This window comes from Lates calcarifer, linkage group LG20 (assembly GCF_001640805.2).
Source record: "Lates calcarifer isolate ASB-BC8 linkage group LG20, TLL_Latcal_v3, whole genome shotgun sequence".
Classification (NCBI taxonomy): domain Eukaryota; kingdom Metazoa; phylum Chordata; class Actinopteri; family Centropomidae; genus Lates; species Lates calcarifer.
Genome location: NC_066852.1, coordinates 6,328,126 through 6,355,356, shown reverse-complemented (window position 1 = coordinate 6,355,356; position 27,231 = coordinate 6,328,126). Strand labels below are relative to the sequence as shown.

Sequence of the window (27,231 nt, the reverse complement as noted above, 5' to 3'; positions counted from 1 at the left end):
CAACATCACACAAAATGTGACCAATACTAAAAGCACAAATAAATAGCAGGCCATAACTTTGTTATTATATTGTTCTTCTTTGCGTTTCGTGACGTAAATGCAGCTCAGACAGGCGTGAGTAATCGATCCCAGATCCAGGCAGGGAAGAGCAATGTTTTCATGCCTGCTGACGACCTGCGGTAGTCACTCTGCCATGGCGCCCGTAATGTTGCTGATTAAGGAGTTGACATCATAGCATCGTGTTTTAATTCGCTTTAGTGAGAAATTTCACAGGCGTTTTGCCACTCTGGTTTGAATTATACTAAATTTATCTCTGAACCGGCCATGACCGTGGAGCAGAATGTCCTCCAGCAGCATTCTCAGAAGGTAAGCCTACAGAAGCTAACTTGGTGGCTAGCTAACTTTAGCCTAACTGTATAGGTACATCGTTTTGGGACTCAAAGTACTTGCAGAGTCGGCTATCGAGACCCCTTGTTAGTTAGGTTATCCTTGTAATGTGTATTTATCAGGGTTATGGGACACACGTCGGCAACGTTTAGGAACCGTTTGTAAATTGCTAGTAAATGTATTAGGCCTAATGTTACCATAGCGCAAAGCGTTATCCAGTATTATGCTAGCTGTTGGCGAACGTTAGCTAACGGTACCACGTAAAGTTAAGTTATGCGTTAGCGATGTTTGTTTGAATTGTGCAACGTTAACGTTAGCTAGCGATTCATATGCACCTGTATGGACAATAACTTTATCACGCTTTGCAGCTTTAGCATACTGAGCTAACTGTGTCGTCAAATGAAATAAACAAGGCCAAGTGACAGTGACAGAATTAACGTTAGTAATAAGTAAATCTTTTATTTTTCTGGGGCGCTTTCCTGAAGATATTTCACGATGTATGTTACTACCAACATTGTAATGTTTGGTTTGAAGGCGTGGATATCCATGTTTGTGTGTTCATATGTTTCCTAGGTTACTCATTGCATATCTGATATCTTTGTTTACAAAGTATGGACAGCGGCGAAGGTAGACAAATAGCCGAGCCTTGACGCTTGGCGGGGATTGAGTAGCCCGTTAGCTAGCCAACTGTGTGATGGTTCATAACAGAGAGGGCAGATTGTTAGGTTACATTTGATCATAGCTCTGTGTTTACCAAAGTGCATTTCGGGTCGATTTCGCTGCTTAGGCTTCTAGTTATGGGATTTACTCTGTGACCATCATGCCCAGCATTGCACAGCTCTGGTCAGTTATGTAACCACTTGACTGATGTTTCTAAAACGTAGGTAAGATGTTTTCTCTGCTAGTCCTAATGAAAAGAAATCATTTTCGTTTGCGTAAGAGTTATGTAATCACAGTTATGTTTTACTATACTGCATACAATTCACCAAAGCCATCAAAGCCAAATCTGACATAGTCCAGTCACACGAAAACATAGGCTATCAGTGTGTGGTGAATATATCATGGGTTGATGGCAGTTAGCAGTCTGGAGCACGGGCAAAATAAATTCTTAGCCTTCCATTGATGACTCAAACTTAAAAGTAGCTCTGTAACACAAACCATATTATGCAATCTGACCTTTTCAGGAGCCAAAATGAAACCCTGATTAACAACAGTGACAGTAAAGATGATCTAAAAATGGTCTACAACATTTTGAGCAACTTTAGTTCATAGTAATATTTTTGTAAGAGCATGCAAGTTGTTCAGGTTTGGTTTGTTTTGACATTGCGTGAATGTGTTGTTGGATTTAATTGTAGTCTCTGCAGTTGTGCACCATCATTAGAGTGCTTCATGAAGGCAGGGTGTGGTGCAAGTTTTCATGTAATGACCTGTAGATAGTGAGGTGAGGTCATATTGAAGGACTTCTAATTCTCCCTGTGTAATTAGTTTTTGTTTGCAACCCCTTTGCATGTACATACAAAACAACCGTGAGAAGCTGAGAGTAGATTCTCTGGGAATGCCCATGTCTATATCCTGCTGTACAGCCTCAGAGTTGTACCCTGCGCTATGAAGAGAATTCTCTGGTGTTATTCTCAAGCTGCCACTTAATGGCTGATGACCAGTGTGACAAACAGACAGTCACATGGAGATGAGAAGTATGTCTGTGTGTGTGTGACTGCTCTTGTGGTTGACTTGGCCCAGATCTGTCACAGGTGTAACTGCCCTCACACTTCACTGACCCTGCCATCCTCTGTGCCAACAAACCTGCATCCATCAGTCTCTGACACTGACCAAAAACCACTGTCATCTTTATATTTACCTCTGTCCAGTGGTTGAAAAATGGCAAGCACATGAGTTAGAGTGTTTTGATTGCCTTAGTAACAGAGTTCTTTAAGATCTCCACACTGCAAACAGGAGCAACTGGCATAACTATACCTACTGTAATTGGAGCCGTTGGGAAAAAGCTTACTTTCTTCAGAGGTAATGTGCTGTAATAAATATTGTTCAAGTGTTTGAGGAACTGAAATAAAAGTGTAAATGTACCGTATATGCATACAGTAACATTTTATGATAGTTTCTCCCCTTGTTTAATTTTCAACACTGTGTTTCTTTTAAATCAGCCCTGATTGATAGGCTTCTATGGTAATACTGTCATTCAGCACAGTGACATGTTGGTAGTATAGTGCTTGTTCTGTCGGGTATTATATATATATATAGAGCAATATTTTTCAACTGTCTGTTTTGCTGTGACCTAACTTCATACATATGTATTAAGATCACTGCTGAGTTGTGTAAACTGCAGACAAATTAGGTTTGGCTGCATTGTCTGCTGTTACTTTAAGAAAGGCGTTATCTTTCTTTTCTTTCTCTCCACTGACTTGGTGAAAACATTTGCCCCTGGGGTTAAAGAAAGCACTTTTCCTTTCAGAGGCTCACAGACATGTATCTGATGGTAGGATTGGAGTCAGGTACACAATAGCTTCCCCGGGGCTGGAAGAATAGAGTGCCTGACATCAGGACACTACAGCAGAAGTTATGGTGTGCTGATGTGACTGAGCTGTCAGTACTCTGATGTAAATGCAAGCTTCTCCAATACTTAGGTTTTGGCGATGGTAATAATACTGTGATGATAACAATGATAATAATAAGAAGTTTAGCAGTAGTCTTTCTGAGCTAGCATCTTCAAATAATTCTTGGAAAATAATTTATAATTTGCCCGATGTGTGACTAAGTAATTTTTAATGTATTAATCAATATGTCTGATATTGTGGGACTGTACATTAAATTCTAATCACATCAAAATTAGACATGATTTATTCTCCAAGGCATATAATAATCTGAAAACACTTGCAGGGCACAACATTCTGGGTGAATGACTGATGGCTCTGTATAATCTGAGTGTATTTAACCCTGACACTAAGCTTATCAGACAAGAGGCTGACACAAACCTCCTCTGTGATCAACACTTTTTCATAAAAGAATCCCAAATTGGATATTTTTCTACATTGAGTTAAATTCTGTTTAGTTTTAGTCAGGTTGTATACTGTAACCATGCACTGGGTTGTGCACCTCCAAAAGTATAGTGTTTGTTCTGATGACTGTTTTTGAATCAAAATTGTATTGGTATCATGACTTATGTGCACCAGCTGTGTCTGCTCACTTTCTCCTCTCAGTCAGCCAGCTGCCATTTAGTGGTTGAATAAAGGGTGTAATTTCCAAATCACTACACTGTTATTTTGCAACTCTGACGGCAAGTAACGTGCCCGACCCCTGCAGAATGTGGTTGGAGGTAATGAAAGGGATTCATTTTACATCACTGTAAACAACATTTTATGTATGTGGCAGTGTAGTATCAGACCTGGTTCACACTTGGGCCAATTAGTGAGTTTTTTTCCCTGATCTGAGTTTATTTTCTTTGACAGTTGAGTACTTCTGATGAGTTGTGATGTCTGATGTTTAATAAAGGTGCAGTCCAGATTTGTTCATTCATTCAATGGATGTGCATACACTGCATAAGAGCAGAGCACAAAACTCACATTGGATGAAAGCCTGTGTTATTTGTTTTGTGGTCGATGCTGCTGCTTTATGACATGACATGCTCCTAGGCATGACTGTTTTTCATCGCCTTTTGTGTAGTAGCTGTAGCAACTCCATTGAAAGTGTTTAAAATTGTCAGTGACATAGACGTTATACAGCTTTGGATATGTGTTGTGCAATCAGTCTATGGTGTATGAAAAGAATCTACATTAAATAAGTCCTGAACCGGTTAAGACCCATGTGATGTGATACTCTTGTCTGTTGCCTACTGCACCTGTGAAAGCTACTGCACAGTGTGTGTTCCTCTCACTCAAGACTTAAGACTCCTGCCTTGGACGCTGACACTAAGTGCACTCCCCCATTATTTAAAGGGCATTTATACAAGTTGTGCATTGCAGTTTAAGTGTGTGTGGTTAAGGCCATGCAGTCCAGCTGGGTTTGACAGCGCTAGGTCATCACGCCTCAGAGAATGCATTGATAGGGACAGGATTTGACAAGGAGCTTCTGATCAGATACTGTATCAGTTTCTCAAGTTAGATATGTATGTATATGTATGTATTTAATTTCCAATACTGTGACTTAACATTAAGATTATTTTGTGATATATGGTTACTTTTAATGCAGTTCTTATTGATTCTTGATACTGACCAGACTATGTTTGGACAGTAAAGCTTTTACCTTTGGATGGTGTTGAGCCAGATGCAGTCAAATATTGGTTCTACATCAGCATGACTTTGCCATGACTGTGGATATGAATGGTTAATCAATGCTTTGTTAAGAACTATTGAGAATTTGAATCAGTCAAGAATAAATAAATTGGTGCAAAACTATTTGTGCATTCCCACTAGGGGAGCAACTAATGATTATTTTCATTGTTGATTAATCAATAATTAGATATCCACACGTTAGGGAAGCTTTACCCAGTGAGTGTTTGGAATTTTTGTTTGAAATTTGACTTGAACGATTAATCAGTTATTATAAATTTTCAATCAGTTGATTAATCGTTGCAGCTCTACTTGCCCTGGCACTGTTTCCATACTTCCAGACAGATTGGTTAACTGCACCAAGAATAACCATGATAATAACCTTTGATGCAGCATGTTTCTCTGCAAATTTTCACCAATTTTATGTTCAAAATAATGACAAAAACTCCTAGAGAAAATAATGTATAGTAAAGACAATAAAAAAGAAAATATCAAACCTTCCCCTGTAGCCTTTGATAGAGATAGTGACCTTACTACGCCTTTCATAATTCATCTAGCTGTCACTATAGGTGTGTAAAAGCCTTTTGAGTACCTTTATTATTGATTTAGTTGAAATGTTGCCTTTTTTCACTATTACAATTGTGCCTTATTCCTTTTTTAAGAACTTGAACTTGTTCTAAACCACTTCCTCCTTCTCATTCATCATACTCTGCTCTAAACCACTTGTATTCTTCTGTATTCTTTTGCTCTCAATAGCATCAGCAGACGCTACTAAACCAGTTGAGGGAGATCACGGGCACCACAGACATTCAGCTGCTTCAGCAGGCTCTGCAGGTACATCATAAAACACATGCATTACAAACTTTACTATCACAGTTGATAACAAGTGTTCATGTTAATTTTTCTGTGCTCACACCCAACTAACATTAGCCTGAACAAACACATTGTTGCTGCAGGTGAGCAATGGAGACCTGGCCGAGGCTGTAGCCTTTCTGACGGAGAAGAATGCTAAGGTTCCTCAGCAAGATGAGACAACCTACTACCAGACATCCCAGGTGGCCAGCGACAGATATATCAGCGTGGGCAGCCAAGCAGACACAAGTGAGCAGCTCATTTAAACTTTTGGCACAGAAGTTCTAGAGACCTCACAGGGATGATTAAAAGAAAAAAACACACATAAAAGCTGAGTTTACAGTTTCATTACAGGTCTCACTATGTACAAAATGTCTGTATTTTAAATTTGAATACACAAAAAACAATATTACAACCATACATTACATATGTCATTCTAGTGTATTGTGTAAGTATAGAAGCACAAAACATCATATATAAGTAACAGTAAGTCCTAAAAGAAAATGTGGAAAAATGTGAAAAAGGATTTGGAATGATCAACTTTTTATTTCTCTGTCTTTGTGTGCATTCATTTGTGCATCTTTGTGTGTGTACTTTCTTAATGCAGATGTTATTGACCTGACTGGGGATGATAAAGATGACCTGCAGAGGGCTATCGCCCTCAGCCTGGAGGAGTCCAGCCGGGCATTTAGGGAGACGGGCATCACTGATGAGGAGCAGGCCATCAGCAGGTGGGCTCAACAGCATTTCTGAGTAAAAAACAAATTCTGGACTCAATTTCTGACTAAACAGTAAGAAAGCCAGCAACTAGCCTTGGATGAATATCCACACTTACCACCCACATTGTCTCCATCTTTGCTCAAGGTGTGACAAAAATATCTCTTGCATACACTTGTGTTGTGCAATGGTGAATTGTTGATCTGCATGGGACTCTTATTGTAACGATAAGGTCAAGTAATTTCTGTCAAGCAGAAAAGTAAAGCAGATGTTGAAATAGGTTTGACAATGTTAGGTAGTAGCTTTTCACTGAATTTGTTTACTGATTTTGTATTCTCTCTTTTTAATCATTATTTTTTTTGGCAGAGTTTTGGAGGCCAGCATAGCAGAGAACAAGGCAAGTCTGAAGCGAACCCACACAGAGGTATGGAGTGATTCACCCAATCCGCATGACAGGAAGAGGATAGATAACTGCCCTGTGGGGCTGAAAAATGTTGGCAATACCTGCTGGTTCAGTGCTGTCATACAGGTGGGCACGCATACACACACACACACACACACACACACACACACACACACACACATGTACTCACTGTGCGGTCCAAGACCAAATGAAAGGCATTGCTTGAAATTTAAATGAAACCCTTTTCTCAAGAGCTTTTTTGTAGACTTTTTTCCTGGTTTTTGTTTGTCAATTTGGCTCTTTGCCATTTCTTCTACTTCTCTTTTACACCTACTTTCCTCAGCAATAGGAAACTTGGGAAGGCGTGAGGGACCTTTTTATTCCTTAGTGTGCTCCTAGTTGGTTTCATGTAATTGTTATAATGCAGAAACCAGTTATTTAATCTGCTGCAGGCATCCTAAATAGCAATGGACAAGACAGTCATCTAAATGTTCATATGCTTGAAGGTAAATGCTGTCACCAAGACTTAGTTTCTTGTCCACTGGTGGAGTATGTGGTAGAATGTGAACTGAGCTGAAATATGCCAGATGAACACTGGATACACCATCACATGGTGCCTGGCTCCTGTGTGTAATGTAATCCCCAACCTTGAGAAGAAGGCCCTGCTGGAATCTCTGCACTTAAAATAACAGGCGTAAACAACTTTCTCTTTTCCTAATAAGATATCCAAATCTTGACATTTTTATTTTTTATGATTAAACATCATGACCCCAAGTGAAAGCAGTGAGCGAAGTGACTCTTGTTATTATGGTCTGGCATTAAAAGTAGCACATTTAGTGTAGTTTTCGTTTCGTGTAACAATATCACACCTCACAGAGTTTGCAATTAAATGTGATTTTGCTTGTTATGTAAAAAACATCACCTTAGGTTTTTTTCCGTACTTTTACCACATAATGCCACAAGCGCTGCCTGCATGTTATTTTAACTAGTAAGGAAGAGGGTCAGGGTAACTTCATATCTTTTTTTTAATCTAGGTTTAATTTCTGTTATATGAACTAGAGCTGGCAGAAGCATGTGACAGATTGGCTTGAGTGGGTTGTGATTGCCAGAAGGGAAGTCATAATGTAATTACAGAGAACATGAGCATTTGATAAAAACATTTGTTTTAATCAGGAAAAGTTAGAAAGCAGACATGGAGTGACTGAGATATCTTGCACACATAGTTTGCAAGTAATCTGCACCAGGTGGTGTGAATAATTTTAAAAAGTTGATGGCAAGTTATTGCAACTTCGTTGTTGTAAAGAGTGGAATGTCATACTGAAAGGTCCTGCATGTTCTGCCTGTTGGTGAGCAAGGCTAGTCTAAAGACACAGAATTTTACAGCGATTAATCATGGTTGTTCTCTGACATAAAACAATGTATGTCTGCCAAGGCTATCTTGGGTGTTACTAACATGTCTATCTCTCTTCAACCTCAAGTCTCTGTTCAACCTGCTGGAGTTCCAGAGGCTGGTGCTCAACTACTCTCCACCAGCCAGAGTCCATGACTTGCCTCGCAACCAGAAAGTGAGCCCCCCACCTGTCCGCGCAGGTTCTTAGTAGAGGAAAATTAATGAGTAATAACAAAGTCAGAGTGTGATTTCCTTTAAAGTTTTTTATTTTAGTTGCCTATGTGGGCAACCTCACATTTTGTACCATAGCTGCCCTTTTATAGTCTATCACAGCTAGCATTGCTTTAGCTCTGAGGGCTTGACCCTCTTAGAGCTGCGAGTCACCATTCAGCAGCTGTGTGATCTGGCCCTAAGGTCACAGGAGCTTAGTGTTTTGTTCCTGATAGTTCACTTAAGTCACTGTTTATAAGCTACAGGAAGTGCAGACTGGTGTGACATGTTTAATGAAGCCTCTGTATTACTCCACCGGCATAGAAATAAACACCCAGACAGAGCATGCTTTGATTAAGCCTGGAGTTTTTCAAATTTGAGATGCTCAAATGTGTCTAGTCACAGTTAACACTACACTAGCAGGATAGTTCTCTGTATGTTTTTATTTGTTCATACAGGGTGCTCACCATCGGGTTAGCAGCCTGTCACTAATCTGGTCTAAGCCTTTGTTGTGGAAGTGTGGTTTGGGGCAGTCATCTCTTCATCTGAGTTCCCTCAGTCCTAATCACTGACCTTTTACCCTAGCAATACGTCATGTTAGCGCTGTATCTCATTGTCATTTGTGCAACTTGATTTGAAAACTATAGAAAGATTTGTATTTACAAAAACATTTTTGTTAATGGTGACACTGTTTAGTCTATGGCCTTCAACCTTGGTCCTCAAACAACATTTATGCAATACATTTAAATAGGGAAAGTATGGGAAAAAAAACAATCCCATATACTCTCCACTTAACACAGCAGCCAGTGGGATGTTTACACATAAATCATTCATAACCATTGAATGGGTGTGAAAGCTTTGTTCATGGTCATGTGGTTTTAAAGCAAATTGCTGAACTGGTAGCTAGTTAAGTGGTGTTACTGTTATTGCATTTAGGTGATATCATATTTGGTCCAAAATTAAAGAGAGATGCATTGTGGGGAGGTATATCATAACTGGTGCGATAGCTCTCACACCATGCCTCTCAGGAGCAGTATATTATGAGAATATATTTTTTTTTAATGCTACAAAAAGGGAATATTTGAAGAAAGAACACAAACCTCAATAAAAATTTGAGAATTCTAAACATTTAAAACATAAAAGAAGACTTTTTTCCCACACATTTCTAAATGTGTGCCAGTGCATCTGAAGAACTTAAACAATTTTAAATTTAGGACCTTTACTAAAACACAGGATGGGAAAATACCAGGTATTGATATGGTTTTCAGTGAAACATTGGTGGATACCTGCTGTCTCCTTTTGAGATGAGGAACACTGATTTGACTAAAATGTTGATTGTGCTCTTCTGACCAGGAGCACAGGAACTTGCCCTTCATGCAGGAGCTACGGAACCTCTTTTCCCTCATGGTCGGGTCCAAGAGGAAATATGTGGATCCGTCACGAGCTGTGGAAATCCTCAAAGACGCCTTTAAGTCCAGTGAGTCACAGCAGGTAAGTCTATTTGTGCCATACTCTGTTTTCATTTGTTGTTCCATGCCATATGTTGTTTTATTTACCAGTGAAATTATTTCAGCAATTTCTTATTGTCAGACTTATAAACTGATTAACTATAAAGATTACCTGTAAGTGTACAGTAGTCCAGTTTTTTAAAACATATTTTTCATTCTAACATGAGTGTTTCAACTATTACTATCAGACTTGAATGGAATGTGAGTGATTATTGTAGTAGCATCAGTGCATGTTGATGTTGTTTTGCTATTTTCATATACCAGAAATATTTGCTCTTGCATAGACCTTTCAGCCTCAGGCTTGACTGCTCAGTTTCTACTGACTCAGCTCCACTGAATCCAGGACACTTAACCTCTCTTATCTTGAACTATCAATCATCAAACCCACATCATCCTCTCTGAACTTTGCAAACAAATCATATTGACCAGGAATTTGATTTTAGTGCATATATCCTATGATGTGACACGTGTGTGCGCTTTTCTGCTTTTTTCCTTACATAATCATTTGCACTAAGCCAGTGTATCTGCAGAGGTTAACTGAGGCCACCCTTCTGCCCTCTATACTCATCAGTCATGTCATTCCTCTGGGTATTAGTCAGGTCGGATGGGCATTGACCTGAATTACCGGGTGGCATTGATGTCTATGTGAGAGTGGCCTCAGGGCATTCAGGTTCCCTTTGAAGTTCAGCAGTCTGTGAACTCCTCCACTAAGATCAGTCATCTCATATCCAAATACAGTGAATGTCAGGAGTTGACAGACATGGCATTGATTCGACTGATTGGACTTTCTTTGCTTCTTTGTAGGTGCAGTTAAGTCCTGCAGTTTGACTCTGTGACCTTCATGTCCCAGGGGCTGTTCTGCAATTGGTCATGTTGTATGTATGTCTGTGCTTTGCTCAACAGCAGGATGTGAGCGAATTCACCCACAAGCTGCTGGACTGGCTGGAGGACGCCTTCCAGATGAAGGCTGAAGAAGACAGGTAACCACTGCTCACAGCTCTCCATATCCATCTAGAATGGAGATACAGAAGGACAAAGATAAATTTTGTTGGTGTTACTGGGCAGCAAATTCTCAAGCAGAGAATCAAATGTACATTTTTGCATTTGACTGAATCAGAGATGCTTTCTGTAAACAAATGTGGTCTTTATTTGAACACCATGTTTTTTTATTTTGTTTTCAGGGAGGGTGAAAAGCCAAAGAACCCCATGGTGGAGCTTTTCTATGGTCGTTTCCTTGCTGTGGGTGTCCTGGAAGGTGAGAAGAGATGTTAAATTAAAACCAGTAAAGAGAAAAAGTGAGGGGTAGCCAGAGAATGACAGGGAGATTAAGTGTTAGGATGGTCTGATTACAGCAGCCAGAAAGCAAGCAAGTCCTTGCCCCTAGTAATGAAAGGTGACCTTGTCTTAATGAGATGTGGTCCATGTAAAAGAGGAGAGCAGTTGCATTGATCGTGGAAGACCTTGACGGCTGATTGACATTGTGCTTATTATGCATGACAATACTGGCCCAGAGCCACCCAAAGCTGAGCCAGTGGACTCTGCTGCTCATAAAATGACCTTAAAGCCTCATCTGCATGTCTGCTAGCAACTCAACTATGTTTTTTTTCCTTGTGTGTTTGGGGTGGGAGGTTCTCATCAGTAGTTGGTGCAGGGAGCTCTGTGCAGTCATTTAAGTAGTTGTGATTGAGTGACTGCTGAACAAGTGAAAATCACCTTGGATGCAAACCAGTGTGAAGTGGCTCCTGTTATTGCCTTTTTTTGAGCTCTTCACCTTTCCAACTTTTCTGTCACTCCTGGCACACCTCTGACCCATGTATGCAATATAATGTATGTGACTCTCTCTGTTTTTCACATGGTGACGATACAGCTTTAAATAGTTGATTGCAGTAAAGGACACATAACTACCCCTTTGTTCTTTCAGTTAGGTCAGTCGTTACAAACATCACAGCATGTCTGCTCATATCTGTTTTACATGTGTCATTCAACAGGTAAAAAATTTGAAAACACAGAGATGTTTGGACAGTACCCCCTGCAGGTGAATGGCTTCAAGGATCTCCATGAGTGTCTTGAGGCTGCGATGATCGAGGGTGAGATCGAGTCCCTGCACTCAGCAGAGAACTCTGCCAGGTCTGGACAAGAGGTCAGTGCTAAAGCAGGGTGACAGTATGTTTCCATTGAAGAGTTACACATTAGCATCACAGCATGTGTAACATTTCTAGAGGCCATGATGGAGAGTTTTGAGTCTTTGCCTGCAAAAATTAATGACATTAATCTTTAGACACGTGAATTCCCATTGATATTTTTCTCATTTCTTAACCTTTTAAGTATTTGTCCACCTCAAGTACATATGCTTTATTTCTTCTGTTGATTAAATTTATGTAATTGCATCAGTGCAAAATTAAAATACATTGTAAGCTATTAAATGCTAATAGCATTGTGGCAGGTAAAATGAATTTTATTGTTGCCCAGCATCAAGCCAGAAAGCCACAATTACTAACTCTGAACTATTGTTAAACATCCACCATTGACACTGAAAAGACAATCAGGTTGAATATTATGGGATCATGTGGTGGATCATCTCCAAATGGTTGACCTCCTTGCCCTTATGTGACACCTCTGCTATTCTGGATTTGACCTCTGGTTAGCTGTAGCCTTGCCTACGCTGTCCCACAGCAGCTGGGAGTAGCTAATTATCAGGCAAGTACACAGATGGGTATGGCACCCAGCCCTCTGGAAAAGCACCAGCCATGAGCACAAGGGAGGGAGACAACATTAGAGTGAAGCTCCATTCACATAATACAGGCACACAGGGTCTGAGAATTGTTATTTCTCCATACCAATCAGACAAGCAATTCAAATCTAATAGTGCAGTCAGACCAAAATTTACTTCCCATTCATGTCTATGTCAGGGTGAGACATATTCGCTTCCAGTTGCACACTGACCCTTCTCGTTCACTTGCACTGCACAGAGTTCAGTCTGATTGAACTTTGACCTGCAAAATTGCAAGGCTATGTCCAGTCAGTTTGAGAGGGGGAGGGACTGATCTCATTCAGGAAATATTGGTTGTTTGTTTTCTTGTTTTATATCTGCATGGCAAAACAATACAAGCATAAGAGGCGGAGAGATGTTGTTTGGTTGCAGTTTAAAGACAGTGACAGAGATTATTGACAGTAAAATGTTTCATAAAACACATTTAATAAACTTTGTGGACTGCTATTGTTAGCCTGCTAACCATGCTATCTTCTGCAGATTGTGTTTACAGTCCTACCAATGCAATCCCCCCCCCCTGTTTTGGGCCACACCACCCAAATAAATTTCACCAGGTGGATTTTGGTCTGACTGTACTATAAATCAGCAGCCAAAAGAAATCTTCTTACAGACTTTTGTTATATGACAATTTGTGACAGTTACATGTTTAAGAAACTCTACCATCTTCACCAGACATTATATTGTAACATGATAACAGAATTAATTTGAGGATCAACATCCATCTTTTTCCAGCATTGGTTCACAGAACTCCCTCCTGTTTTGACCTTTGAACTGTCAAGATTTGAATTCAACCAAGCACTAGGACGACCTGAGAAGATCCACAACAAGCTCGAGTTCCCCTCTATGCTCTACATGGACAGGTGATAGAAATATTAACACTACTTTTTATTGTAGAATCTGTTTGTCTCTGCTGTAAATGCCAATTAATCCCATGTTATTTTAAGACTTAATCCTCTGCTATGATCTCTGTGTTGTTAGGTACATGGACAGGAACAGGGAAATAACCAGGATCAAGAGGGAGGAGATCAGGAGGCTGAAAGAGCATCTGACACTGCTCCAACAGCGACTGGAGAGGTACCACTTGTCCACCAATACCTGATTATTTAGCCACAGTCAACAACAGCCATGGAGAGTAATTTCACACTCTGACTCTGCTCTCTCTTTATCTCTCATTATTTCTCACTCTCTCTGCTTCCCTCCATCTCTGTGAAACTTGCGTTTTCTCTCTGTCCCCTCTCAGGTATCTGAGTTATGGCTCAGGCCCCAAGAGGTTTCCTCTGGCAGATGTCCTCCAGTATGCCATGGAGTTTGCCTCCAGTAAGCCAGTTTGCACTTCCCCAGTGGAGGACATTGACTCATCAGCACCCCCTGGTGGCACAACAGGACAACAGCTACCCCCACCAAAGCAAGTTTCATAATTTTGATCCCCAGTCATGATTAGGATTTAGATTGTCATTATTTTAAAAATATTTTAACTTTCAAACTGGGTGTTTCCAGAACACTGGACTAGGTCCATCTTTCTGAATGTATTTTGTTTTAATTTTCTATACTGTGTGTCTCACCTTGCAGCACAGCCGAGCAGGACTCCTTGGCTCCTTTAGAGAGCTCAGGCCCTGCCTCAGGTCCCACCACAGCTCCCACTGCAGCCCAGCAACAGAGAGTACCCATTCATAAACCCTTTACCCAGTCCCGGCTTCCTCCTGACCTCCCCATGCACCCTGCCCCACGGCACATCACTGAAGAAGAGCTGAGGGTGCTCGAGGGCTGCTTGCATCGTTGGAGAAGTGAAGTGGAAAATGACACTCGTGGTGGGTGTGCCTGCCTCCCAAATGCTGTGCTTTATGTGTGTCTCTGTTGTGGTTTCTTCAGTATGATTTACTTGTCCATCCTTTATATAATATTGCAAAAGTAAACAGATCAGCACTTAATAATAGATTGTATATGATGTTCTTCTCACCAGATCTGCAGGGCAGTATAACCAGAATCCACAGAACCATTGAGCTAATGTACTCTGACAAATCTATGATGCAGGTAAGCAGCACTTTTCTGTAACTGATCTTAATTGCAATACCAAATGTCATATCAAGTGCTTTTAAATCTCCTTTATGTTTTTCCAGGTGCCATACCGGCTTCATGCAGTGCTGGTCCATGAAGGCCAAGCCAATGCAGGCCACTACTGGGCTTATATCTACGACCCACATCAGCGTAGCTGGATGAAGTACAATGATATCTCTGTCACAAAGTCATCATGGGAGGAGCTGGTCAGGGACTCATTTGGAGGCTACCGTAACGCCAGTGCCTACTGTCTCATGTACATCAACGACAAGAAGCCCTTTCTCATAGAAGGTACACATGAACGTAAGATAGGTTGGTAGTAGTGTTTATATGTATCTTTAGGTGTGAGCATTGCTAGTTTGCTCTTGTTGTCGTTTATGTATAAAGGCTCAGAATGTTAGATCTTGTCTTTCCATTACATGGTGGTGTTTTATGCGTAACCCAAGTCACATGCTGACTGATGGTTCAGCTTGAAAATAACAATATGCAATTCCAAGACAGATAGTGACTCCACTAAAACTCTGCAAATGTATGTATCTCTCTGTTAACCTTTTAGTCTCTAACTTGAATTAACTGGTTTTTCTACTGCTTCTACCTCTGTATCACCCCCTTACTGGTGATCACATATTTTCATACCTTCAGAACTAGACGTAACTACATTGCTTTACCTCTAAGCTTCTTGTGAATTTAGCACTACAATCAATTAAATCAAATAAGTGATGCTAATTCCTCTCAGACCATTTTCTTGTAGAACAGTTGTAGTTGTTTGGCCAGCGTAGACCTGATGTTTACAATGAAAACAACTATTACAGAGAAGGTGTTTTTGATTCTAGTGTTTTAAGACATGTTTAATAAGCTTTCATATTTTGCTGCAGAGCAGATGCGTTCATTGTCCCTCTCTGTTGTTTTTGCAGAGGAGTTTGATAAGGAAACAGGACAGATACTCAGTGGCATGGACAAACTGCCTCCAGACCTGAAGCAGTATGTGAAGGAGGACAATGAGCTGTTTGACAAGGAGATTGAGGAATGGGACACCATGCAGGCCCGCAAGGCCCAACAGGAGAAGCTGGCACTGGCAACAGCAGCCACTGCTGCCTCAGCAGCATCCAGCACCTCCACTTCCTCCTCTTCCCCTCAGCCCATGAGCATTGAATCCAGCCCTCCAGACAACGCAGGTCAGGGTCTTGACCCTCAGAATACAGAGTAGAATACTTAATTGAGAATCAATACTTGGTTGCTAGATAAATACAAAAAAGTCTGCTGTTCCCTTGAGAGTTATAAAAAGATGAGGAAATGACCTTGAAATATTGACATGCAGCCTTAACTCTGCCTTTGACATGTTACTGTATACAATATATACAGTATATCACAGTAAAGATTTTCACTCACACAGCACTCAAGTGTATTTCTGTTGAATTATGGTGGACACACAGTATGATGATTGGCTTAAGAATTGATCATTGACTTGTAATGAAATTCTCTTTATACTTAAATATGGACACACTATTATCTAAACTACGTTTTAATTAAGGCGGTTTTCCAAGATGAGACGCTGTCTACATGCAGTCCTGAATATTGGTAAATGCTATGGATTATTTCTGCAATCACACTAACACTAACTTGTTTTACTCAGAGATCACACAAAATCAGCATTAAGAATACATCACATTTGCTTGTTTATACTGTATACTGTACTGGTGTGTGATTTTTGTATAGCATGCCGGCATTACAGAGGCCAGAGGCATGACGTATAACACAGCTCCCTAGGTGCCCAATAAGGCGAGGCAGAATAATTGCACATATTCCCAGCATAAAAGGACCACTTTGCACACTTTTGTTTGGCATTCATGTGAATGACAAACAGAAAATCAATTGAAATGCTTGTGTGAAAAGAAAATAGTTGAAATGTTAAGAACTATTAATTTCTGCATTTCTCTGATGGTGTCATTGCCCTCCTGCAGTACCCCAGCAGGACCCAGAGTACATGGAACAGCCATCACCCACGAATGACTCCAAGCACTTGCAGGAGGACACAGAGAGAGCCATCTCTAGGGCTGCTGCTGAACAGGAGGAGAGAAGCCCAGAAGCATTATTAAATGCTGTATGTAAAATACACAAAGACACGCAGTACACCACTTTCACACCAAGTCATTGTCACCCATCATGTCCATCAGTCCTTTTTTTAAACATGTATACTACAGTGTATCTGCATATATTTTTATTTTGACTTTTTTTAATTCATCTACTTTCATTTTTTCCTCTTGAGTAAATCAAATTAGAGAGCATCAGTAGGAGTAATTGATGGCTCAGGATCCAATTTTATTTGTTGAATGAGGTGTCATTTTCTGCTCTGAATATGTAATATCTGTATGTGAATGTTGTTGCTTCTAGTAACATGATCATTGTGATCACAGAATGCTAACTCAAGTCTGCAGTTCCCCTCAGCTCTATGAAGCTTAATGGGTTCTTTCAGCACATTGTCTTGGTTTTCTGACCAGCAACTTCACTGTTTTGGTTCACTCTCACTGCTGTTTTTCAGTGAAAAAAAGGTCTTAAGGCCTACTCTTCTCTACCTGCCTGTGACTAGATAGCAGACAGTCTAACTAACTGGTTAATATAGTGGAGATTCGGTAGAGTTCAAGGAGACCAAACTAGAGCTACAAGGTAGAGAATATTGGACTTTCATTCACCAGCTGAATGAAACATCATGCCAAAATGATATGATTATGAATCATAGTTGTACTCTGTAACTGTGTACTCTATAACTAAAGTTCACCATATCAAATTAAAAGGTGGTAACATGTTAGTGTTGAATACATAGGTTTAAAGGCTAAGTCTGTTGTTTTTCAAAACTGTACTGAGTTTCTTTGCTGAGCTGTTGTGAGGAGCAGTAACACAAAGCAAGAACTTCTTCCTACAAATAATAGAACTTTGGATGATACCTCTTGACTAACTCAACTAAATTGCATTAGAAAAGGAGTTTTTCATGGCTGGTGTAGAGAGGAGAAACAATTACAGTGACAAAAAATGTTTTATTACACACATAGGCATTTGAGTATTGTTTTAAGATAAGCTTGAATAAATGTGAACCTGTCCTTTAATCCCTATTTCATGCTTATTCAAGTTTCCACCACTATTACTGGAATTGTTTCCACTGAGACTGAACAAGGATTAAGTTCTTTGATCTGTTGAGCTCAGTTTTGAAAAGGCAGTGGCAGTAGAGTGAGTCAGTCTTTTAGGAAAACCGCATCAAATCTTGTAGTGTTCAGATATTTATTTGATAAGTACTGTTTTGCTAATATTTCAGTTTTTCCCCTTAATATTTAATCTTCCTTTGCCTTCCTATCAGTTCTCTATCCTTCCTGTTTCCTCTGTCCCATTCTCTCTCCAGTCGCTTCCCTCTCCCACTTCCCCTCAGCCTGAGGTCCAGTTGAGCACCCCCTCCACCCCTCCTCCTGACCTGGTCATGGAGGATGAGTCCCCTGGCCAGCGCACGGTAGAGGTGGCCATTCCTAATGTGGGGACCTTTGTCATTGAGTCAGAAGAGGGGGGGTATGATGATGAGGTAGCTCTCATCCAAATAAATCTTCTCTCTCTTTTTGTGCTGAGAAGTCTGTGCCTATTTGATACATGGAGTGAGTGCATCATTGCCTATTTACATGGCTCTACATAAGATTTTTCACACTTGAGAAAATCTGACACTTTAAGCGGACTGATTTCTGGATTGGCTTGAGGCTGAAAATGCCATTCAACAAGGCTGACCTCTTTGTTGGCCTTTCTGTATTACCCCTGTGTGAAAAGTCTCTTCTTGAGCCAGTCTGCATCTTGGCACAAAGGCAAGTTGACCTTTTGCAGAAGTCTTTTTCTTGACATGAGTCACTGTTAACTGAAAAAGCCAAGACCGTAGTGTCTAGATGTGATATGAATAAGCTCTTGTATGTTCTCCATTAGATACCAAACTTGACCCTTAACAAAATTAAATGTACCTGTGGCAGATCTTTATTACAGTCATCATAGATTTCATGCAGTTGTCAGGGAATCTTAGTTTCTTTTTTATTTGGATTGGCTTTATATGAGCAGTAGTTGTAGATCAGTATGTTGAGTGGACAGTTGCTATTGTTAGTGAGTGTTCCAGCCTGTTACCTCACTTCCCTGCACTTCCAGCTATCTGTCACACACAGCTGTCATATGGCTGCCTTGGTTTTCTCACATTGTCCTTGTGAGGATTGTGCTTCATGCCATTGAAACGACTGGCTTTGTCTCTCACAGTTGTGTCACTCTAACCAATGCATGGATTGCTGAGTGATGTCTGGCATGCCCTCACTGTGGTATGCTTCATTGTAGTGCCTCAGAGCACATAACCTAGAAGTTGACCTTGCTTGGTGCGTCTCAAGGACCTATTGCTTTGTTTAACATGGTTCCTGCTTCCTGGGCAGGCGATGATGACCCCCAACATGCAGGGTATAATAATGGCCATTGGCAAATCCAGCAGCGTATATGAAAAGAATGGGCCTGAGGCAGCCTTTTTTAAGGTACACACTATCTCTCCTTTCCTGTTCCTCATTCCACCTCCACCTCCACTTCCCTTTATGTCATTCCATTTTTTGTTTGTGTCTTGTGTACTTTCTCAGTGCAGTAGAAAGATACAGAATACTTAAAGCACAGTAGCAGCTACCACAGTTACTCACACCTGACTAATCATGTGGGGCTGCGTTCAGAGGTGATTGTTTTCAAATCTTGAGTCGCAAGAAGTGACTTGAAAGTTATCCGTGTTTATTCTTCTGCTGCACAGATGCTCAGCTCTAGACTGATTTCTAACTTCCTGGGAGGCATGTTAGATTATTGAAATCAGACACATCCAGTTAATATCATCGAGGTTGCCAAAATCATTTTGTTTTGAACCTTCTGGAGATAAATTGTTCTAGTTCTTGTTGCCCTTTTAAAACAAGAGGTTATCTTGAATAGGGCAAAAAAATAGGGCAGATAGATAGATGCAAATAAACACCTATTAGCAGCCATGTGCTGTAATGTATTGAGAGAGAAACAATCTTGTTAAATTGCATATGTAACGGTTTTCCAATGCAGAGAGAGAAATGGATACAAGAGAGCAAGTGAATGTGTTTATCCATATAAAATATTTGACATGATATTTGATATTCATGTACCAGTTCTGTGGAGACACACTAGCCTGCAGAGGTTTTGGTATGTTTGCATCTAACTGAATACTCATTGACTAGCACTTAGAGGAAAGCTTGTTTGTTTTCAACATAGTATTGTTGCCAGTAGTTTAGTCCAATATTTACAGAATCATTGAGACAGTCTTTAGTCCTGCTGTTTATTTATCTCGTTGGAGTTAAAGTCTGTTGGACAAGATTTTGTTTAGCATATCTCAGCTCCTGAAGTACAGATGTTTTGCAGACCTAGTCTAAAATGGCAAATGTGCTGTAGCTTTATGACGTATCTTTCCAAAAAAATATGTAATACAAGAATCATGTCTAAAAGAGAAATTCATTGCAAGTTATCTCTTAAGATCTTGACTCAAGAACAGCTGAATAAGTAGTGTCCATACCACCCCAACCTCAGTCATGACTTGTTGATACGTTGTCTCTCTGCTCAGGCCATAAAGCTGGAATATGCTCGTCTTCTGAGGTTTGCCCAAGAGGACACACCACCTGAGAATGACTACCGACTTCAGCACATCATTGTCTACTTCATCCAAAACCAGGCACCCAAGAAGATCTTGGAGAGGACTCTGCTCACACAGTTTGCTGACAGGAACCTGGCCTTTGATGAGAGGTAGTTTAGATGTTACACTCCTTGTATGTACACAATCTTGCATACCATCCTGTGTATTATATTTTCCTCTGGTTGTCTTAGTCACCTGCTAGAATCAAGTTTAGGTAATTTACATAAAATCAACTTCTCAAAATGACCAGCAGAGGGTAGCAGAGACCTTAACTCTAACATTACAATGTGTGCAGCTGCCCCCCAGTTTACTGTCTGCACAGACTGACTGTGTCTCATCTGGACAATGCTTTCTGCAAGTCCTTCTTATGAGTATTCCCTCTGTCTTTTGTTCCAACACAAATCTTAAGAGACACATGTCCAATAATGATCTCTTTAATACTGTTGGCAAATATCAAGACCCTTCCCAGTAACATTGTGATGCTCATGTCATTAAGTGTAATGCTCCTTATTATCTCTTAAAACTTTTCAACTACGCTTGTTGGCCTCAATCCATATTCATGAGTGAAAAATTGATTTCTCCCTTCTCCTCTATTTTGAGCAAGATAATTAGATTTATGTGTGCATGTGGCCTCAATAGGAGCCTCCGGAGGAGTGTTTCACTTCTCCTCTCAGCACTAAAGAGTGATTCATTAGGCCATGTTAAGGCCTAGGGGCAGGGTGGACCGTTTCATCTCCTCGAGTACCTCACAATGACTCACCATCTCATCGCTAATGCTGGTTCTTCTTCCTGTCTCCCCACCTCCCCCACAGATGTAAGAGCATTATGAATGTGGCACGTGCCAAACTGGACCTAATTAAGCCTGAGGAGGTCAACATGGATGAATATGAGGTCAGGTTTGGTCTTTTCTGGGCTTTATATATCTAAAATAGTAGACTGCCTTTAAGGTAGTAATATACATGGTCTTAAAAGCTTTTGTTGCGACATAGTTCATACTTTAAAATGCTAGTATTTGTGTCAAATTTCAGGGAACTTGTTCTTTTGTTTGTTTTAATCAGATCTGGCATCAGGACTACAGGAATTTCCGAGAGACAACCATCTTTATGACGACTGGCCTGGAGCTCTTTCAGAAGACAAAGTATGGTGACACCTTTTCACTTTCTAATATCTAGCACAGGAAAAAAAAAGTAATTTGGTGTCCAACCATCATCTTATAGCTTTAACTTGTATGAGTTCATTGTTGCACACATTTATTTTCAGTTTAATGCCTTTCTATAGCTGCCAATAAATGCTGACTTGTCTCCTGTAGAGGGCAGCAGGTAACTGCCTGTGCAACTCCAAGCTTTGTAGTTGTGCAGTGGGTTCATCAAGTTTATTTCTCCTCTTAAATGGTTTACACTATAAGCTCTTAGTGTAACTTTGATATTCATTGCAGGCTATTTTAACACTGGTTCATCACCATCTCTTCCTTTTCAGTTACGTGGAGGCTCTGATGTATCTGATCTATTCTTATCAGTACAACAAAGAGCTTTTGTCAAAGGGGCTGTATAGAGGGCACGATGAAGAGCTTCTCGGCCATTACCGTCGAGAGTGTTTGCTGGTGAGTTCATTGATGCACTACACAGTGATTTATTTCAAATAACTTGTCAAATCTGTATTGAAACAAGTGGATATGTTTATTCCTATATGTCATATTTATTCCATTATACAAAGTGATTACAAAGAGGGTCTGTTTTGGAACGGAAACCTTTGTGTCCAGCAGTTCTTCCCTGTGATCCCCGTCTTGTCTTTGTCACTCCCTTTCCTCTGTATCAAACTTCCTCTGCTAAAGTGACTCAGCAAAACTAACATGGCCAGACATTTCCCCTTCAATACTGAGCTGTGGTACTATAATCAAATTGCTTTTGCTGAGATATTGCTTTGGCTTGCTTGCAGCCCACAAAAGATTCCACTGAAGATTTTTCATCTGATACTGACAGATGAAAATCCTTTCAGCGTTGTGATGTGAGCCCCTTTTCATTTCACTCCCACCAAGCTCCAGGCTGTGCTCTGGTATTATTGGTTAGGGCTGAGGGTATTTTGGTCTGATCAGCCTCGAACTGATCTTCAGCAGCCCTCTCGCCGCTGCACTCAGTAACCTTACACCAGCATTGTGCTCATAATGTAATCACTGGAGTGGGAATAGGAAGCAGGAGGGCCCGCGAGTGTAAACACATTACCATGAGACACAAGCGTGTCCTCAGCTAACCTCAAACCTCAGCTCTGCACAGCCTGATCGGTCATCTTAGATCTCTGGCCAGAACCTCTGGCTCCGTCCGCTCAGCTGTTTACCTTCAGCTCTTGTTTTAATTGAAAACACTGCTAACATTGACACAGTTAATGTACTTGGATGTTTTGCAAATCCAGCCTTGCAGTTCCCAATTCCAAACTGGCTAGCAAAAAACGGGTCATTTCCTTAGAGAGAGGAGGTCAGGGAGTTTGTCAGTGACAGCAAGGTGGTTCTGGCCAAGAACAGGAAGAAAGGCTTGTATCCACATGCATGCAAGAACGTCAGGACCCACTTAAGTTCCAGTGACTGTAGGATACTCTATCATATTAATGATGCCTGTAGGATTACTGTTAGTACTTAAGCTGTCAAGTATATATCTATTAGAACAAATGGAGAACTTGACTGAAAAGAACAAAACAAGAAGAGGGAAATAAATGGCATAATAAAAAATTAAAACAAAGAATATTGTTTGGAGTAATAACACATTACATAACACAAATAAACAGAAGTCAGCAAAGTGTGTTTTTAGACAAAGCTACTTAATAAAAATAATTATGTATCTTCAGTTCCCAATGTCTAAAAGCTGAGAGGACAACCTGACCTTGGCTTGAGTCTTGAGCCGAGGTTTTCAAACTGTGAGGGATGCCTCCCCAGGGGGGTATCAGGGAAATGTGAGGCAAAGATATACTGCATGAGGTCAAAGGGACAGGTGCATGCTGGTGCTCTGAAGGCAGCAGGAAGTTAGGTGCTGTTGTTTGGCCGGCTGACTTGGCCCACTTGCGGTCAGCAGTTTATGCAGCGGCAGCTGTGACACTCAGCTCGTGGAGCCAATTAAGCTACTTTAAAACCCTTAGAGCCTTATTGCGGCGGTTTTTGTCAAAATTTGCACTTCTTCTCAGAACTGCTAATAGCCACTTCTGCATACTTTTAATGATGCCACTTTGCCAAAACGTAAACAAATATAGGCTAAAAAGCAAGGCTCAAGTTGAAGCCCACAGTTAACTGATGGGTTCCATGGCAACATTGTACTTCCTGTTCCCCAAAGCCCTTGATTTATGGGAGCTATATTTGTGAAACTTAGACCATGATTATCCCTTAAATCAAAGTAAGATAATTATCTTAGGACTTCCATTAATATTACTATTAAACTGTCTTTGTTTCTTTCCATAGAAATTAAACGAGCAAGCAGCTGCCATGTTTGAATCAGGAGAAGAACCAGAGGTGACCACGGGCCTTGGCATCATGAATGAGCTTGTGGTGCCCTGCATCCCTCTTTTACTGATCCACGACACTGAGAGGGACCTGCTGGCAGTGGAGGACATGAGGAACCGCTGGTGCTCTTACCTGGGCCAAGAGATGGAATGTGAGTCCCAGAGGGAGCAGGAACAGACTTGGCCTGTTAGATATTTCTGGAGAGTTGAAGTCTTAGGTTACTAGCACATTCCTCAGTACCCCTGCCAAAGATCATGTTAATGAGGCCATTGCTCAGCTCACACATTTGAGAGGCGTCCAGGTTGTGCAGCTTTTCCACTTGTCCTTGGAAACCTGAAATTTAGAATGTCAGCTGTTGTTTCATCTAAGTTTTAAAAATCACATGATTGCAGAGATTAACAGCAATGATTGCCTCCTCAGTGCTTCTTCAAGAGACATTTTGAATACATCAGCTTGGGTCCTGTAAAATAGAGATGGGCATTTTTCACCATTTACTGAAATTTTGGGTTATGAAACAAGATTAATCAAGAAAAAAATCTGCAGATTGATTGACAGTGAAGACAGTCGTCTGTCAAATTTTTGGCAGTGTTTCTGGCCTCTGTTCAGGAAAAGAGTATTATCACTCAGACCCTATTTCACTAGAGTTTTACAATCTGTTTCTGTAGTGGAACATGCTTTCAAACTACTACTAAAATATTTACCCTGTGCTTTCTGTGTTTAATTATCAAATTTTCACTACATTGTGTTGCACGATCCATACAATTAATCATTTACTATGTATTTGTCTGTCCCCCTCCTGCTGGCAGCCAACCTCCAGGAAAAGCTCACTGACTTCCTCCCTAAGTTACTGGACTGCTCAACGGAGATCAAAAGCTTCCACGACCCTCCCAAGCTGCCCTCCTACTCCACTCTGGAGCTGTGCGAACGATTCAGCCGCATCATGGCCGCCCTCGGCAGGGTGCCCACCGAGGGGAGATGAGCTCAGAGGGACGGCCAGACACCGCTCCCTTTTCACAGGCCCGACCCCGGGCAGAAATCCATGGACCTCTCTTAACCCATGCCTTCCTTATAAATCCAGGGGTCACTTGCTTCTAGCTGTTACTCCTCTGTTACTCTTTTGCTGCTATAGGTTTTATCATTATAAATATTATTTCACTTTTATTTTAAGCAAAACACAATGGAGGAAGGAGGAGGGGAGGATGGACTGTTGGGAGGTAATAAAGAAATGTGAGAGGAAAAGTTGATGGAAAAAACAGTGGCAATCCTGCAGTGGTTGAAAGCCAAGCACATTCTGCTTCAGCTTCACAAAAAACAAATAGTTTGAGGGTTTTTCATAGTTTATTATTGTTGTTGTTGCTGTTTGATTCAAGCTTCTCCAACCACGCTCATAGCCCTTTCTAAAGCACCCTTCTCTGCGTGAAAAGGATCACCCTGCTGCTCTGCCTCCAGTTTGGTACAGTATTACCATGTTTTGTTTTATTTTTCTAAGGAAGTAAGGAAGAGAGCCTTCAGATTTATCAGCGGCTCAGAGTATCTCAAATGGTTCTCATGTCATTGTGGACTGCGCCAGAATGAGATGTTTTAAGTGCTGTGTTAGACGGCCATGGACTTCCTGTGGCTTGTTAATAAATCGAGAGAATAAAATTTTATTTATGGCCCTTTTAGGCCAAATAAACAAATACTTTGTCTGATGTTGATTTTTACTTCACAATAATAACTTTTACTGACGTTATTATTAACATTGCACTCCATTGTACTGAGTAAAATGTCTTTCATTTGAGACATTAACAGATAAAACAATAGGCAATTAGCAGTGTAAGCAGAGAATGAATGTCCAGCTTAAAGTCACCCTGACATTATGTGCTGTTGGTCTCAAACCACTGTTATCCTGCTGTGGTAGTTCAGCTGGTATTATGCATTTATTAGAATCAGACTTTTATTAACAATACAAACTCCAAATAATACAGCATGTGGCCAAGATAATGAAAATACAAAACAGACTCAATTCTCGCTGCATGGAAATGGCTTTTTTAATTAAATATTTTGGGCTAATTTCCTGGAATAATACTAATTTCCGGGAACATGAATCACTACAAACAACCCATGTGATGAAGACAGGAAACACTTTCAGAGGCCTTTTCAAAACATTACTACCAGCGCTGTGCAGGCCACAAGATGAAAGAAATCGTTCAAACTTTAATATTGAATATATAATAAACTGCAGTGCTGTGTTTTGAAGTTTTCTCTGAGCTATTTCTCAGAAGAATGTGATTCTATCTTCATTTGATATAATCCGATATCTCGTTCAGTATATCACACTCTATGTTAGGTTCACGTCACCTACTCTGTACCTGTTCGTTATTTTGTCATGACCCTGGTTGATTTTGTATGAGCTGAGGTTTTACTCATCATTATGATGAAACTGCCAAAGTTATCGAAAGCACAGAAGAAACTGGAAAATTTCTGAATAATTTTTAAGAGTTAATGCCTTCCAGATTACAAAATACCCTAGACTGCCATTGAAACACGTCACTATAAGACAATTACAGACATTGTTAAACCTTCTTCGGAAATAAGAAAATTACATCTGATTCCTGCACTGAAATGGAGACAGTTGGCAGTGAGATGTTAAAGTACATGGAAATTATTATTTAGACATTTATATTCACACTTTTTAAAGACCTGGAGTGACTGGCTGGTTAAATAAGACATCTTTGCTTCTAGAAAATGAGGACTTTAACCGTGCGACACATGTATGGTGAGTCTATTGAGTGAAGTAGGTGTAAATCTGAGTTTAGAGGGGTGGCTGTTCGTGGATCCTGAAGTAATAACCCAAACTTATACACACACTCAAATAACTTTAGCTTAGGCTGACAAGCTGCCTCACAAACATTCTGTCTGATGGTTTGTAGCATTTACACTTTGCCTGTCATTGACCTGGGGTGAACTTCTATTGGCAATTTACAATTGCTTGTGCATTCCTTCACGTCCAGTGCTGGGCTGTCAGTTGACAGCTTGTCTGCTACAATTGCGTCTGCCTCCTTTGGCCTTTTTTAATCAATGAGCCACATTTTCAGCCACAGGCCCGTCATGCCATCAGTTGGATGGTCTTTGAGTGGTGAACCAATATCACTGCACACAAACTGCTCAGCATGAAAAACCTGGTAGTGGAAACAGTTCTTGGAACACTTAGACTGTCAACCCTGGCATGTACTGACATGCTTGATTTGATCTTGCATGTGAGCTAAAGCCTCTTTATGTAAACATGTTCCATCTTTACAGTGGTGGAAATATTCAGATCCTTTACTCAAGTACCAATAGAGCAATACTCCCAGTCCCTGTGACTGCTATATGTTATGAGACTGTTCATACTAATGCATTAACATCTCAGTGGCATAGATACTGTACATCAAGGTGAAGATAGTTCTTAATTCTTTATATGCATTTGATAGTTACTTGGGGGGTCGGGCCCCTTCAAAGAGCCACAAAATA

At 40.5% G+C, this 27,231-nt stretch overlaps 1 protein-coding gene across 4 annotated transcripts; it reads left to right on the top strand.

The window, feature by feature from the left end:
* Positions 1 to 138: 138 nt before the first annotated feature.
* usp25 (ubiquitin specific peptidase 25) lies at positions 139 to 25,418 on the top strand. 4 transcript variants are annotated; one of them, XM_051078441.1, is made up of 26 exons: positions 139 to 366; positions 5,424 to 5,501; positions 5,624 to 5,768; positions 6,127 to 6,250; positions 6,603 to 6,765; positions 8,118 to 8,204; positions 9,593 to 9,730; positions 10,654 to 10,727; positions 10,929 to 11,002; positions 11,736 to 11,887; positions 13,250 to 13,377; positions 13,496 to 13,591; positions 13,758 to 13,922; positions 14,087 to 14,325; positions 14,478 to 14,548; positions 14,635 to 14,863; positions 15,487 to 15,747; positions 16,534 to 16,673; positions 17,964 to 18,137; positions 19,009 to 19,104; positions 20,190 to 20,368; positions 21,071 to 21,149; positions 21,317 to 21,396; positions 21,735 to 21,858; positions 23,698 to 23,890; positions 24,546 to 25,418. In XM_051078441.1, the coding sequence occupies exons 1-26, from the start codon at positions 325 to 327 to the stop codon at positions 24,716 to 24,718; spliced, it is 3,504 nt and encodes a 1,167-aa protein (XP_050934398.1). In that variant the 5' UTR covers positions 139 to 324; the 3' UTR covers positions 24,719 to 25,418. The 4 variants fall into 4 exon arrangements, with proteins under 4 accessions (XP_050934398.1, XP_018547560.1, XP_018547561.1 ...); XM_018692044.2 differs by having other exon boundaries at positions 10,651 to 10,727; XM_018692045.2 differs by lacking the exon at positions 17,964 to 18,137 and having other exon boundaries at positions 10,651 to 10,727.
* Positions 25,419 to 27,231: the final 1,813 nt, after the last annotated feature.